The sequence below is a fragment of the Chionomys nivalis genome, chromosome 6 (genome assembly GCF_950005125.1).
Source record: "Chionomys nivalis chromosome 6, mChiNiv1.1, whole genome shotgun sequence".
Classification (NCBI taxonomy): Eukaryota; Metazoa; Chordata; class Mammalia; order Rodentia; family Cricetidae; genus Chionomys; species Chionomys nivalis.
The window spans coordinates 87,069,713-87,086,542 of NC_080091.1; the positions used below are offsets into that span (position 1 = coordinate 87,069,713).

Consider the following 16,830-nt stretch of genomic DNA (forward strand, 5'->3'; position numbering starts at 1 on the left):
TGGCTGTCACTGTTCCATTAAAATTGGCTGTGTGCAGAGGCAAGAGGTGTTTATTTTGTACACAATTTCTTCTGAGAGGTGGGTGACATTCTGCTTCTATTTTCTTTTCCCCTAGAAGTTTCTTGTTGAAAGGTAAAAACTGTCAAACTGAAACCACTAACATATTAAAAGTGAGTACGAAATAATAGGTGTATATTCTACGTCTCATTCTCCTGTTCGTAAAACTGGGTGACATTTGTATAGTTCAAAATATCAAGCCATATCTTATCATTGAAGTTCATTAAACTATGATTTTTCTGTTACGGAACATATCAGATCTTTTCCAAGTCCTTTTGATACTTTATAACTGGGATAGCCATTTTGACAGTCAAATTTGCTTTTGTCTAGCTTTTTTTTTTTCATGAAGAATGACAAAGAGATGTTTAGTTATAAATGCGATTCAGCCTGTTATATATTCTACACTCACTTACAGATACTTTAGCTATTACAGGTATGTGACAAAAAAAAATCACAGTTAACTTAAATTGAGCCCCAATGACGGTTGATCGCAGAGTTGTGAGCAGGCTTCTCCTGATGTCACAGAAGCAGGCTATAGATAGAAGTCATCCCCTCTGACCGCGTCGTCCTCCCGGTTTGAAGCACTTCAACTAACTTGTCCGTCATAGGAAAGTCAACAACATTTGGATGTATGCAATAAAACAGGAGTTTCTTGTTCCTGGGCTGTCTAGTTACTAATTAGTCAATTAAAACTTAATTCTTGTATTTTAATATAAATTCTGAAGTTAATTTCCTTTATTGGACCTGAACCCCTTTAGTATATTATTATACTAGTTTGAGTTATATCCAAGCAGACCTTAGGAAAGGAGTTGGGAATCTGGGGCAATTGGATTTTAGTGGATTTTAATGTGAGTGAGTCTAATCTTGCCTCTGCATTTCTGAAAAAACACAGTCTAATGTTGGAAGGATTCTTCTCACCGCTTCTCAGAGATGCTGAAAACATCTTCTGATACGTCTCCTACATCTTGACTCTGCTTCCTTTTCTCTAGATCAGCCTAAGGGGTTTTTGTTTTTTTGTTTTGTTTTGTTTCAGTTTCAATCTCAAGATAAAGCATTGGATCCTAGTTTTTCCCACGTAGTTTGGTTATTTGTTTCTGGCACGTGGTTATTTGGTGTCTTGTTGCAATGCCCAGTTTTGAGGCAGGATAGGAGGAGTGTTGTGTTAGTGGTTGCTAAATTCCCAGTCTCCTCGTTGGATCCCTTCTCTAGGCCTCCTTAGGAAAGTTCCACTGGCATGCTGTGAGCCCCACCCTGAAAGATGACCCTGTCTACCTCCCATTTCCCCCCAAGTCTCCCTGACTTGAAGCTTATAGAATTAAAACCCTCCCATCTGAACCAGACGTTTATTGAATTTGGAATATAGCAGCAGGCATTATTGGATCAAAAATACAGTGAATTAAGATCTCTACTATGAGTAATGTTAATGCTTTTTTCAAAACAAGCATTATAGTACTGGCTACTAGAGAGATCAGATTTCAAATTGATCATGCCGCTTTGTGACTGTAACTGCCAAAGGGTACATACTTGAATGGTATATTTTTTTCTAGAATAAATGCTTTTTTACACTATTGTGTAGAACTTCCAAGCATTACTCTCACTAGAGGACTTGACATCATAGATTAATATTTACTGAGAGCCCACAGGGCGTCTGCTGCCGCTGCACTTGTCTCTCTGTAGCAGCTCCATCCATTGAGAGCGGCTCTGCAGGCTCCCAGCACCCACAGCCGCCCCAGTTAATTTAAGAGCAGCTGCGGTCTAGGCAAAGTGAAAACTGAATGTCCTCTGGGGCTTCCGAGGAACCAAATTTGTTTTTTTTTTTCCTGTAAATTAACTAGCTTCTCGCTGTTGGTGTCTCTATGATTATGACTCCCTCAATAATTAATATGGTATCATCCTTCATAAAAAGTGCATTTATAATAGATTTATTAGGTTGTTTTTGCCTGAGAATAAAAGAGCAGCATATGATTATTGGAATTTTCTTTCTCATCCACTTAATTTTTTCTTTAGTTTGGTAGTGTAAATATTTTATATGTTTACAGCATTCTAGATTAATTGAAACAATCTCTAATTCATTTTGCAGAGCATAGAAAATGTTTTCAATTAATTTTTTCCAATAAAAATAGCAAAAATGTCAAAACTAGTCTTACTACACAAAGGTCATTATAGTTTTAATTTAGACATGCTCCTTTTTTTTTTTTTTTTTTTTTGGTTTTTTGAGACAGGGTTTCTCTGTGGTTTTGGAGCCTGTCCTGGAACTAGCTCTTGTAGACCAGGCTGGTCTCGAACTCACAGAGATCTGCCTGCCTCTGCCTCCCAAGTGCTGGGATTAAAGGCGTGAGCCACCACCGCCCGGCCATGCTCCTCTTTCTTAAGCTGCTGCAGTAGTACATATTGTAACATATCCATATTCCGTGGAAAACAGTTTTTAAAAATACCAAAGTTTTGCTCTCCATAAGTTATCTTCATTCTTTTCTCTCAGATTGAGAAAACTTAAACTCAAAAGATTAAAAGATTTTGGAAGTTAGTCCAGAGACACTTAGTACTGGATTTGAATGGATGGATGCTTACATTCATCCAAACTAAATCTAAGGCCTCTGACTCCACAGGGTTGAACATAAGATCCTGTAAAAAAAAGAAAAAAAAAATCTGTCTTTCTCATGAAAACATTCACATGTTATTTTCACCAGTAGTAGTGACTAGAGAATTATAAACTATGATTTTCTGATGTGTTGTCTTGCATAGATGCTGTTTTGAAAGAGAAAACAATGAAGGTAAAGAATATACTTTTCTTTTTCTAAATGTGTTTGGAAATATGAGAAGGGTCCAAAGAGATCAACTCTTACTGTCTTCAAACCCATCCTGACAATGCCTGTGCACAGAGCCTCATCTGATGGTCGTCTAGTTGTCTTGACATCTTTTGGATGCTTTCTGATTCTTAGTTTCGTCTATAATATTAGTACCGGGTAACTCCTGTGTAGCCTGCTAACGTACCACTCCACTTACCTTCCCACATTCGAATATTTCGTATTGAATATAGAAGTGATCTGGGGAAAAAGCAATGTCCTTGCCATAAATGTTAAAACTGGATCCTGTATCTTGGAAATTAATTTCCTAACCGTACACATCCCTAGGAGTGATTTCTGAAGTTCCTCAACTAGATATTATATGGCTTAAGAGGGAGGAAGGGTAATGGAAATTAAAGTGCTCTACGGAATGCTATGGCTCTGCCAGAGATGTTTAGTGAGATTTAGCAACATTAATAGGGTTGCTGTTTATTTTCTATAAATTTTAAGAGCTGTAATTCTTACATTCGTTAAAATTTGTCATTTTAGCAGCTTTTCCACCCATGTTATAATAGTGCCATATTTAACAAGATGGCTATTGTCCAGGAATTCTACCAAAATCAATATATGCATACAGATACATATTACTCTGATATATTTGTATGCATATTATATATACATTATATACACATAATACTACATGTATGTGTATATACATATTCATAGTATTTATTAGTTTCTTATAGTTATCTAATTGCCTTACTCATTACCAAATTATCTTATTAAAATTACCAAATTATCTTAAGAGATTACCACAAACATGGTAGCTTAGAAAAATAAAACATTGGATCTAAGAGGCAGATCTGGAGGTTCAAATTAAAAGTGTGAACTTGGTCCCACTAGAATGAAAATCAAGGCATGAGACTGTGTCCCTCTGGAGGCCCTAGGGGACAATGCATTTCCTGCTTCTTTCTAAGCATTGCCTGCATTCATTGGTGCTTGGTCCCCTTCATTCACCCTCAAGGCCAGTATTGACCGCTCAGACTTTCTCAGACTTTGCCTCTTTGATTCACATTGTATAGCCCAGACTGACTCACACTGTGGCCCAGGTTGACCTGAACTTGCTATTTATCTAGACTTGCCCCAAATTCATGGTAATCCATGACAGAGGTGCTGAAGGCAGACAGATGTGAAGCACAGAAACCGTGTAAGATGCTAAAGTAGTAAGTCAGGGGAGGCAGCATAACACGGTCCCAGGTGTGAGTTCAAGGAAATTGTTAATGGGTTGAGAGGTATTTATTTTATCCTGAACAACAGAGTATATCAAACTGCCATCTGTTAAGATGGAGAATATTATGAAAGAAGGCATCAGTGGTCAGGCAGGCTAGGCTTGAGAGGATGAACTATGGGAGGTTAAGCGTTTAATTTTTTGACATAATTTTGAGATAGCTCTAACAAGTACTTCCAAGTGGCAGTATGAGATGGAAAGATGGTTCTGGACTAAGGAAATCTGTTTTTCAATATGTGATTGAAGAAAATCATTATGGCAAGAGTCTGATTAGAAGGACAGAGCATGAAGAGATGGAAGGAATTGAGAAGAACCCGGCAAACAAGCCTGGATTTAACCGGTAGAGTAGACTGAGGAGTCTACTAAACTCCATTTCCAAAATGCCTACAGGGTATTGTAGCATCCCTAGATCAAACCACGATAGCTGTGAAAACTGACCTTGGTTGTCCGGGCTGTTATGCTGTGAGTACTCTGCTCTTGGAAGGAGCTCCAAATCACTTAGAAGTCTGTGTTTGCTTTCTTCCCATGTAGTGCTGGCTTTATGCCACTGAAAGAGATACTTCTGAGAATAAATATTAATGTCATGTTTAAAGGGTGATGCATTTATGTAGCATCTGTATGAAATATGAGAATCAAAATGGAGCAAGAAATAGAGTAGCTTGCTAAGCCACACAAAAGGACAGTTTTAGGAGATTTGGCTATTTTATATTCTTTTGAATGTTTTCAGAGATAGCAAATTGTTTTCCCTTTGACTATGGATTTAACTTTTTACATTATCCAAAGTCATTTGTATGTTGTGTAGAGTGAAATTGGTAAATCAATATTACATTCTGGCTGGTAATTTGGTGTTATGTCCCCAAAGCCTTACATTTTTATATGCACATTGACAGAGCAATTCTGCCCATAGTAATTTGTTCCAAGTAAATAGCACCAGGTGTTTGCAAATATTTCTTTATAATACTGTTCATTGTAGAGAAGTTGGGAACAATCTAAACAGTAGGATACTGGAAAAAATGACTTTCGTTCTCCATTCAGCATAATACTCTGACATCATTAATGTCTCTGTTATGGAAAATATCAAATGATATGGGAAAAACTGCAAGGGGCACACAAAACAGAATGTGAGCTGAGGGTGATAGTACGCGCTTGTAATTTTAGCACTTGGGAGACTGGGGCAGGGGGATCATGTCTTGAGGCAAACCTGGAATAGCATAGTGATACCTTATCTCAAAGAAAACCCAAAACATTGGAATATCAAAGATTATATGTTCACATACTTTTGAATAGACTTCTATACAGTATAAAGATATGTTTTCATATATTTCAGATATTAAAACATATTTCTGTATAGGGGAATTGGGTAACACTGTTTTTTTATTCTTCCTAAATACTCTACAAAGACTACATATCACTTTTTGAAGACGGAAAAATTTTTTTCAAAATTTAAATAAGGAAGAGTTATGGATATTTGAGACAAATGTCTGATAGTTAATATGTATAATCCAACAAACATCTATCCACTTTAATCATAAAATCATAAAAAGAATTTTAAAATGATCTGGAAAAAAATAGCAACACCATTGAAATAATTATATAATTTCCCAAGAGAATAGCTGGGAGACAATACTGATTTGGATTTGAAATTATAGGAATTTTTTTTATGTGGGTAGAGGCATATTTTACACTGAGTTATTTAGCCCAGTGTGGTAGTGCATACCTTTAATTCTAGCACTAGGGAGGCAAAGGCAGGTGAATCTCAGTAAGTTTGAGGCCACCCTGGTCTATAGAGTAAATTCCAAGATAGTCAGGGCTATGTAGATATTTGTCTCAAAAAAAAAAAAAAAAAGGAAGGAAGGAAGAAAGAAGAAAGATGAGGTATGATCTCTATAGCAAAGTGATCATTTTTGTAGGGAGATCGCTAGTTAGTCCCCAACTGCTTAGCCCTGAAATAATCACACAGAGACTGTATTAATTAAGTCACTGCTTGGCCCATTAGCTCTAGCTTCTTATTGGCTAACTCATATTAATTTAACCCATTTCTATTCATCTGTATGTCACCACGTGGCTGTGGCTTACCGGATAAAGTTCCTAGTGTCCATCTCCAGAGGCTCCATGGTTTCTAACTCTGCCTTCCTCCTCCCGTGCTATAGGCCAAACCAGTTTTTTATTGATAAATCAATAAAAGCAACACATAGACAGAAGGACCTCCCACACCAGATCATAGTTTCATAGTTTAACAAGTTTTGGAAAATATTGTATATCTCATATTTAAAATATAGTTGAAAATAATATCTTACATAGATAAAGACCTTAAGTAGTTTCTAAGTATTTTTGAGGGGATGTTCTCTCATGGCAGTTTCTGTCTTGTGCCCTGATGTCTCCTGAGTATAAAGACCCGTATTGCCCATACTTTTTTTGAACCTGATAGAGGAAGAGTTTCTTCTGCCATGGTTCAGGGATACAATCCCCCACAATTGGGAAGGCATGATTGCTGGGTTATTTATGTCTCTGGCTGCAGGACCATGCAATTGTGCCTTCTCAAATGGTGACTAACCAGAATCTGGACTAAGTTATCACCTCCAAAGGTTTTTCACGGAGTTCCACCCCTGTTGGACAGGTCTCACATCTTCCCAAACAGTACTATCAGCTGGGAACCAGGTGAAAAATACATTAGCCTATGAGAGACATTTGAATTCCAGAGCATAACAAGGGCCAAGTTAGAAACTCCGCAAGTAAACTCAGTGATGACATCCAGTTGGCCATGCTGGGTTGGTGGGGTAGTCAACTTCCAAAAGACCCAGGATACTGTCCCTCCTCTGCCAGGTGCCAGTAGTGACCACAGTGCAGCAGGCTCTCACAGATAGACATGGAGATCCTATGGGAACTTGGACCATAGAATTGCAGAGTAATTTCATTAGCATCCCTTCTCTATTACAAAAAAAGAAAAAAAGGAGTAAACTCTTTTAAAATAACCATTCCCATCTCTTTGAATAATGTATAGATATTTAAGTTGTTTGGTTAGATTATTGTGGGAGAGGTTTGGGGAAATAATAAATATTAGTAAGAACTACTGGACTTGAGTGAACTCTGGACTTATGTTTATAGGGATTTGTGGCCTCCTGGAACAAAGGGGTGATTGTAACATCCTATCATATTACTGAAATTGCTTCCTAGTACCAACCTAGGACCAGACTATCCCAAACTGCTGTTGTCAACACTACTTGCATAAAGCTGAACTGATGAGTTTTATCCAGTATTAAGGCCCTGGGAAACACCAAATCCTAGGTATTTGCAGTCAAAGTAGTTTCTGTGTAGCAGTTCCATATGATTTCTGGATTTTGAATTCTTTGTTTCTTAGAATTAAAGATCCATCTCAGAGATTTCTTGGCAGTAGATAATCTAATTATTTGAGTGTCCTTGGAGTCAAGAAGCCTTATAAAACATAAAATAATAATAATTTATTCAGAGATTATGTTGAATTCTCTCATGGTTAATCATATTTAGTTTTGATAAAGAAAACCACTGTGAAGTTGGTAGTATTATTCCGACTCCCTTTTGCAGATGATGCAATTAAAACCAATAGGGCTGTGTATTTATATTGTGAATAATGATACTGAGAGTCCCATCCATCTTGTCCACCTATAGCAACTGTGATCATAACTCTTAACGTATGTTTCCCTTATTTGATTTCTGTCGTCTGCCTGCTTTTGACATTATTGTGTGTGATTGAGGTGAACTCATACTGAATAGCAAGTATTTTTCTTTCATGGTGTGTACTTCTTGAGCAAACTAAAGCTAGCAGCATCTGATGAAGAATTCCCAGCCAGATGAAGCATCTTTGGTCCCACTACTAGTTAGTTCTGTAACCCCCTGATACCTGATAAAGTCTAAGAACTAAGCCCTGAGCTCCTTCGAACATGCTTCATTGTCATGTAATTTCCATTCCTTGCTTCAGCCCCTACTGAACACACAGAGATTCTTACTTCAGCTCCTACTGAACACATGGAGACAGTCTCAATTCCTGGAGCCCATGGTCTTGAGAATCATGTGCTTCCTCAGTTCATCTGTGTCATGCAGCAGCATCAGAAAATGGACCATTTGCCTTGTTCAACTTGATGTTGAAGTCAACCCTGATTCTACATAGGAGCAAGCTGTGTTGGCTATAACATGGCTTGGGGATTCAAGAAGTCATGGATTATGTCTGTTTTACTCACTAAGATGTTCTTATCACCAAGTAAAATATTAAGAACCGAGTAATTCGGCCGGGCGGTAGTGGCGCACGCCTTTAATCCCAGCACGTGGGAGGCAGAGGCAGGCGGATCTCTGTGAGTTCGAGACCAGCCTGGTCTACAAGAGCTAGTTCCAGGACAGGCTCCAAAACCACAGAGAAACCCTGTCTCGAAAAACCAAAAAAAAAAAAAAAAAAAAAACCCGAGTAATTCTAAATGAACAATTAATGAGACATGTAACTGTGTGATTGCTCATAAGAAACTCAGTTGTCTGTTCTAGTTAAGCTGTTAGGCCCCTAGTAGTCATTTTGCACCTCTTCATGGAAAAGCACGGGGTTTAATGCTCAGGCCTTGTATTGGCTAGAGGAGACACTTAGGACATTGGATGACCAAATAATGGTGATCACACTTTTGCAATTGTTGACAGAGGTTTCTGTCCTGCCTGGTCCTGCAGCCATTCGGTCCCAAAGAAACACACAGAGGTCTACATTAAATATAAACTGGTTGGCCTAGTAGCTCAGGCTTCTTATTAACCTTTATAACTTATATTAGCCCATAATTCTTGTCTATGTTAGCCACATGGCTTGGTACCTTTCTCAGCAAGGCAGTCACATCTTGCTTCCTCTGTATCTGGGTGATGGCTGCAGACTGACCTTTCCTCTTAGCAGAATTCTCCTCTTCTTGTCTCCCCACCTCTACTTCCTGCATGGTCACCCTACCTATACTTCTTGCCTAGCTACTGGCCAATCAACGTTTTATTAAACAAGTACAAGAAACAAATCTTTACATGGTAAAACCATTGTCCCACAGCAAGCAGTGAAGACATTTCTCACATCAAGGAGTGTTCCAGCACTAGCCCAAAAAGGGATGCTTTCTTAGACAAAGCCTATGCAGCCTTCAGTTCCTATATACCATCTCTGGACTTTACTGTGAATTGTAATAACTGATTGTGATCATGAGTTAGAACTTGTAATCTCCTGATAGATTTGTACCATTCTCAGGTTACTTAATGGGATTTCTATTTGTGGTGGTTTGAATAATAATGTACCCCATAGGTTCATATATTTGAATACTTAGTCACCAGGAAATGAAACTATTTAAAAGGATTCTAAGGACTAGTAGGTGTGGCCTTATTATTGGAGGAAGCATGTAACTGAAGGTGGGCTTTGAGGTTTCAAAAGCCCATGCCAGGCCCAGTCTTTTTATTTCTGCCTACAAATCAGCATCTAGATCTCTCAGATACTTCTCAACAACCACGCTTGCCTGTGTGCTACAGTGATGATAATGGACTAGCCTCTGAAACTATAAGCAAACCCCAAGTAAATGCCTTCTTTTACAATAGTTGCCTTCATCATGGTGTCTCTTCTCAGCAATAGAAGACTGACTAAGACACTATTGTTTTATTTATTACTTATAGCACTGCTTTCCAGATAAACTTGAGTTCTAGTTCATTGTGGAATATGTGCCTAGATTTTATTCTTATACAAATGTCTCTCATGCTGCACATAGGACAAACGATATATCCTGATTGAATGATCTCTCCTATGTCTGGCCATAGGATAATTTGTTGACAAATTGTTAGTAAATATCAAATTCTTTTTCACTTCAAACATATGAACTGCCATGTTTATCTAGTACTAAATAATTCTTTGTTTTTTTTTCCCCAGGCAAGAAAACTGATCAGTGATTTTGCCATTATCTTGTCTATTCTCATATTCTGTGTAATAGATGCCCTAGTAGGTGTGGACACTCCAAAACTAATTGTGCCAAGCGAGTTCAAGGTAAGTGAATGTCTCTCTTTTGCTTCTTCCTCAAACCCTTTGGCTTTTCTCTTTTTCCCTAATGTAGTTTATTGTGAATTGACTTCAGTTAGTTTTGCATAATTAGTCCTTTACCTTCAAAGTAATCCTTTTTAGACTCATTTATAGTGAGTCTAGTTTCTTCACTAAAATTAAATGCCACAATTGGGATCAAATTCAGGCTTTATACGTTACTGAATTTTATTTTAAAATAGCATATAGCATGAACTAATTCTGCCTTATATGTTTTAGAATATTTCAAATACTCTTATAGAACCAATTGGCCTGATTAATATAGCAGTTCTGAGAAGTGCACACTTCTGTTTTATAAACCACATGCTCACAAACATTAAGCAAAGCGTCCATCACATCTTAAGTAGTGGGGGGAAGCTGTGAAGGTAGAATACAAGCCTTCATGTTCTAACTTGAAGGTCTTTTCCTCCTACCTGCCAGGAACACTTACAAAGTTTGTTACAGAGAGGACAGAAGAATTATGTATTTTCTGGATTTACTGTGTGTGTATGTGTATACTGTGTATATATATTTATATATATATACATGATGTATATATGTGTACAGTATATAAAATTTACATGTCAGCTGTTCATAGTTATATTTCTACATAGTTTTCCATTGCAAAATTATAACCTATTTTCTAGAACAATCCTTAGTCTGTTCTCCACTACTGGTATAATAATGTCAAACATTATTAAGCTGACGGCAGTTTTATATAACTAGCTAATGAGAAAGGGATATGCACGTGTACACACATATATAACAGTAGAGAATATCTTTGGCATAATATCATATTCACTAGCAAACAAATTCTAGTTAATATAATAAGTAATGCATTTACTCCAGTATTTTCTAAATGTTTGCTTGGAGCCAGACTCCATCCTGGGGGGTCAAAGTGCTTTAATAAGCAAGGTGAAATGTCTTAATGTCTTGTCCTACAAGTTCACAATGTGTGGTACAGGTAGCGTGAAGATGGATTTTGTTTCGATGATGGAGTTTTGAGTAAGAGGAGAGGGAACATGCATTCAGGGTTTGTGTTTATGCCCATAAGCCTGGCACTCAGGAGACGGAGGCAGGAGAATTGCTGTAAGATCAAGGCCAGTCTGTGTTACATAGGCAATTCCCAGCCAGCCTAGACTGTAGATTAAGACCCTGTGTAAAAAAAGGAGGGGTGGGGAGGAAGGAGGGAAGGAAGGAAGGGAGGAAGGAGGGAGGGAGGGAGGGAGGGAGGGAGGGAGGGAGGGAGGGAGGGACAAATTTATAAGTAGTGTTATATTTATATTTATATGCTTTTCTTAAAGTAGGAAATAGAAGAACTTTTGCTTTCTGTAGCAGGCATATATGATCTATTGAAAGTGGAAAAATGACAGTTTTTTCTGGTTTTCTGAAACAGTTCTGGGGATTTAATCACTTCTAGATAATTTTCACTTGTAAAATAAGAGTTCCAAATGTTTCAGTTAGTTCAGTTATACCATGTAAAGTAGTCTTAGATATTATGAAGCCAATTATTTGGCAAAAGTAGAAACAACTTCTGTTTAGTTCTAAAATTCAAACAAAATTTGTGGTGGCTTTGTAGTTTTATTACCTTTTTATAGGGTATTACATTTGGGGTTTTCTTCTGTGTCCCTTAATGTTAGAATTTTGTGTTTTCCATCTGATGCCATATCTCAACTAGTTTCATGTATTCAAAATGTCAGCCTCTGCTTTCCCAATCCCCCATCTTTTTCATTTTCTTTCCTTTAGTGATCACCTCCAAAATTACACCTTTTGGGAAGATTTCTGTTAAATAATCTTTTCCTCCAGATTATAGCTGTTTCTACTTTTTAATATGTTGAATCTCCAAACACTGAATATTTTTTAACCATGTAGCATATATGAACATTGTTCTGAAAAAGTTTCTCTTTGCTTTCAGCCAACAAGTCCTAACCGGGGCTGGTTTGTCCCGCCATTTGGAGGAAACCCCTGGTGGGTGTGCCTTGCCGCTGCTATCCCGGCTCTGTTAGTCACCATTCTGATTTTCATGGACCAGCAAATCACAGCTGTGATTGTGAACAGGAAAGAACATAAGCTCAAGGTAAGCGTCTGTGAAAATGGGGATCTCTGCCTTCTGCTGTTTTCTTCATTCTTGATAATATCTATTGATTCAAAACCAACTGAGCTTTATTGAGAGTTCTATAATGAGAACTCATAAAAGATCCATTTGTTGACAAGGTCCTTGGTGCAGCAGCTCAGGACACACTCTCTTCAATATGAGGAACATGTTTCTGTCACTATTGAGGAAAGGGTGTATGCAACAGTCGCCCCACTTCTGATTTGGGTGTGGTAACCACCTTCCTGAAGACATGGTAATCAAAGATTTAATTAAGGCTCCTGCTCTCTGTTAAATAAACTCAGTATCTTTTTCCTTTCCAAGAACTTTATAGGGACTAGGAAGTGGGTAGCTAGGTAAATAGAGTGCTTATCTACTTTGCAAGGCCCTAGGTTCCTTTCCCACTACTGGACACACTAAAAAGTTGATTGCCTCTGTTTGTGGGTCTAATGTGACGATTTGAAACATGTAGACAGTCTATAATGACCAGGTCAGGTCAGAGTAACTGGCATTTCCATCTCTTTAATCACATCAATCTTAGTGCTGGAGAATGAGCAAAGATTTATTGTTAAAGATTTTTCAGATGTGCAGTTACAAGCTGTTGGTAAGTCTCCATACCCCACCCCTTTTCCTTAAAAGATTCATCTTAGGATCTTAAAGATCATAAATCTTAAAGATCGTCTTAGAATCTGTAAAGATAATAAAGAATGGAAAAAAGTTTTTATTCTTATATTTTAAGTTTGCAAACATTAGTTGACTGACATTGTCATAGGCCCAAAGACTGTTTCAGTGGTATAGGATATCTTTCAAGAGAGCTGCCCAAATTGTTACTATATTAGATTAATTTTTATCCATATCTGATGATATTTTAGGTCACTTTAGGTCACAAATAATTTCAAAAATACCATGTAGGGGATGAGAGAGAAATAATAAAAGTAAAAAGGATTAAAATTTAATGGTTACTGACCATGAATCAGGTCATTTTCTAAGCACTTCATATTATATATTAACTCATTACCTTTTCAGAGTCTTTTTAATATAAGAGAAACCTGAAAATGTATTAGAATCATACCCAGAGGCAGGAAAGTACATTTTGCAGAATGAATTTAGCCAAGGATTGGCGGAAGGAAAAATCCTGAAAGAATAAGAGCATTTGAGTGTAGAAACACACCAGGCAGATACATAAACCAGAGAGATGATAAACCATTTACTTAGAACTACAGATGAGGGTGAGGGAGAAGTAAATCTCATAACTCATAAAACTGGGAATAGAAGAGAACTGAAGACTTCGGTAAAGAGGAGCTGTTTCCATTTTGAAGGTTTCAGGGGAAAGAAAGCAGTGATGAATTCCACAGTTTGTGAGTCATTCCTGAAGTCGTGTGGGAAGTTGGGGGTAAGGACTCTCGGTGAAAGCCTAGCCTGTATGGTTGTTGACTTCCTTGGCACAGAGGGTCACCATGAGGAAATATTCCTGCACAATTGCTGAAGTCCTAAGGAAGATAGTGATACCGGATGCAGCGATTTCCTGGTGTATTCAGAGAGCTGGAAGGGTAGAATGAAGACTGGCCTGTATTTCAATGGAAGGAAAAACAGAAGCTTGAGAATTACTGGTATATTCTCAATGAATGCTGGAGGTCAGAAAGCAGAATTTTATAGAACGAAATCTTGAGGTGGCCACTGATATAAAATACTGAACTGATTTTGAATTATCAGTGGGGGAACAGTGGAATATTCAGTTGGAAACTCCCATTAACATAACTGTATATGTGTTGTACACCATAAATAGATAAGATGCCACATTTTCCTTTTGAAGACTTGTTTAACTGCTAATGTGTGTATGCCTTGCTTCCATAGCAAAACTGCAACCCATTTGTCAGGCTTTTAGTGAATGCTTTACAGTGTCTAATTCTGAGTCTCCTATCCTAATCTGTTAATTCTATAAGCAAATAATTAAGGAGCACAGTGGAGGACAAGTCTTTCTTGCCATCTTGTTTTGATTTATATTTATTTATGTGTGCCTGTGAGAGTGTATATCACATGTGTGTGGGTGCCTGTCGAGCTCAAAAGAGAACACAGGATTCCGTGGAGCTGAAATTGCAGGCAGTTTTGGGCCACTTGATAGGGTTCTGGGAACTGAACCTTGGGTCCACAGGAAGACCACTGAGCCATCTCTCCAGATCCTCAAAACTTATTTGTAAATTCTGATAGTACCAAAGTTCATTAAATTCTTCTCTGCCCAAACAATTCATTTCTCATAGGTTGGGAGCAGAAGCAAAGGGATGGCATGGCATGTTTCTTTATGTGGTTGCTTCCCATGGGGAACATTTAAAAATTATTAAAATATTGTTGTATGAAAAACTTTACAACTGAATTTTATAACAAGACTATCACAAGAGTTTAAGTACGGTTGACTAGAAACAAGTGAAATATTTGTTTATTAGCTAGACTGTATTAATTTTTATTAATGTCCTTAAGACATCTTTGCAGAAGATTAGCAGAGATCACATGTAAATACAGATGGGTTCTAATCTCTGATACCCACTACATACAATCATTTGATTAATAGTATTAATTTTTATAGTGTAAAATACATCACAGTTATTCTCAGCCATGCAGCAAGTTAGATGTCAGCCTTGACTTCAAAAGTCAAGTAAAGAATTTATTTTATTCTAGAGGAGCTTTTATTTGCTTCAGGGAGGCATTTGATCATGTTACTAACAGGAGAAAAATCATTTTTGCTTATCCTTAGAAAAATCTATTTATTACTATTGAAAGTTTCAGACACATAAAAAGTAAATACAATGATAGAGTAATCCCAGATATTCCTTTATTATCAACTTGTGGCCACTACTGTGTCACTTGAGCTCCATATTCTTCTCTGTATGATGCTTTAAAGGAAGTCTGGGCAGCTTGCTGCATTCCCATAAATAATATATGGTATGAATTTCCAAAGGGAAGATCTCTTCAGAACATAGCTACTGTTTGTAAGGCTGAAAATACTAACAAAATCACTACCCTCCAAGTTTGCAGTAAATATTATTTCCAAAGGTTTTATAAAGATAGCAAACTAGAAGTTGTTGTGTGTGGATGCATGGGCTCCTCATCTGTGTGAAGGCGCTCATGCAAGCCAGAGGGCAACCTCGGCTGCATTGTGCCCACCTTGTTTTTTGAGACAGGGCCTGTTGTTTGCCTAAACTCACCCAGCAAGGGTAGACTGACTAGTTAACATGCCCCGGGATCAGCTGTTTGCCTCCACAATACTGAGCTTGAATGCCAGCATGCCTCCTTCATGTTCTAGGAATTCAACTCAGGTCCTCATTCTTGTATGAGAAGCATGTTGCCAGCCCAATATAATAAACTTTAACAATATAGATTATTTGTTTAAATCTGGATCCAAATGGCATTTGAATGCTTGTCATTTTAAAACATTTATAAACTTTTAGTCTATAGATTTTCCCCTCTCTGATCCTCTATTTTTCTTTCCTTTTAGTTTTTTTCAGAACAATAAGGTTGTTTGTTGCTCTTTCTATAACAGCATTTTGCCATTGACAAGCCATGAAACACCTTAGTGTGGCTTTTAGCGCAACAACAGAAATGGACTGTTTCTAGTTTTTATTCCATGGATTTCCTGGTTCTGTAGGGAAGTTCTTGCTGATGTCTCTCTTGGAATTGAAGTTAAATAGTATTGGATGGTGTCACCTAAAGTGGTGCTAGTTGTCCGTGGTTACTTCTTCACTCGTATATGTGACTTATATGTTCAATGCATTGTTTTCCCATGAGTTGTCTGCTTCCTCTCTGTCCATTTTCCTCTATTCAGCATGCTCATACACTATTGCACACTTTATAGTCTCTCATACTACCCACCGCATCGCTTCTTAGCTTCCAGGGCTTTTCTATAGGGCTTGAACTTCTCACAGCATGGTATTTATACTTGTTCCATGGCAGCTGATTTCCATGAGTTAAGACGTGCAAGATAGAAAAAACAAAAAAACAGAAACAAAAAAAATTCCTGGTTACACCTGCAGCTGTCAGCTTTGCTTCCTGACCTGACCATAATCAGTTAACTAAAGAAGTCATGGCCACTCCTATGGGGATGTGGAGGGAATCCATCTTTTTTTTTTTTAAATATTTATTTATTATGTATACAATATTCTGTCTGCAGGCCAGAAGAGGTCACCAGACCTCATTATAGATGGTTGTGAGCCACCATGTGGTTGCTGGGATTTGAACTCGGGGCCTTTGGAAGAACAGGCAATGCTCTTAACCACTGAGCCATCTCTCCAGCCCCTGAGCCATCTCTCCAGCCCCGGGAATCCATCTTTGAATGTAGAATGATAAAGCCATGTTAAAAACAAAGACAGCAGCACATTACACGGGGGATATTTCCCAGCCATTTTTAGAAAATAAATTTTTAAAGATACCAATCTTTATTAGTGATTGCTTCCCCCCATAGGGTCATATACTGTGCTCTATGGTCTTCAGCATTTTCTTTAAATGGTCACTGGATTTGGAAACTTGGCAAAGTATAGATTTGATATTATAAGTAAACTATTCGTGATATATATTATTT

The 16,830-nt window shown here is 37.7% G+C and overlaps 1 protein-coding gene across 4 annotated transcripts in view; it reads left to right on the forward strand.

Annotated features, from left to right (window-relative positions):
• The window catches only part of Slc4a4 (solute carrier family 4 member 4), a 420,169-nt gene that overhangs the window by 368,782 nt on the left and 34,557 nt on the right, over positions 1-16,830 (forward strand). For all 4 annotated transcript variants that reach the window (XM_057771897.1, XM_057771894.1, XM_057771895.1 and 1 more), the window contains 2 exons: positions 10,025-10,138; positions 12,084-12,245. In XM_057771897.1, coding sequence (XP_057627880.1) covers positions 10,025-10,138; positions 12,084-12,245 — 276 coding nt within the window. The remainder of the gene's footprint in view (positions 1-10,024; positions 10,139-12,083; positions 12,246-16,830) is intronic.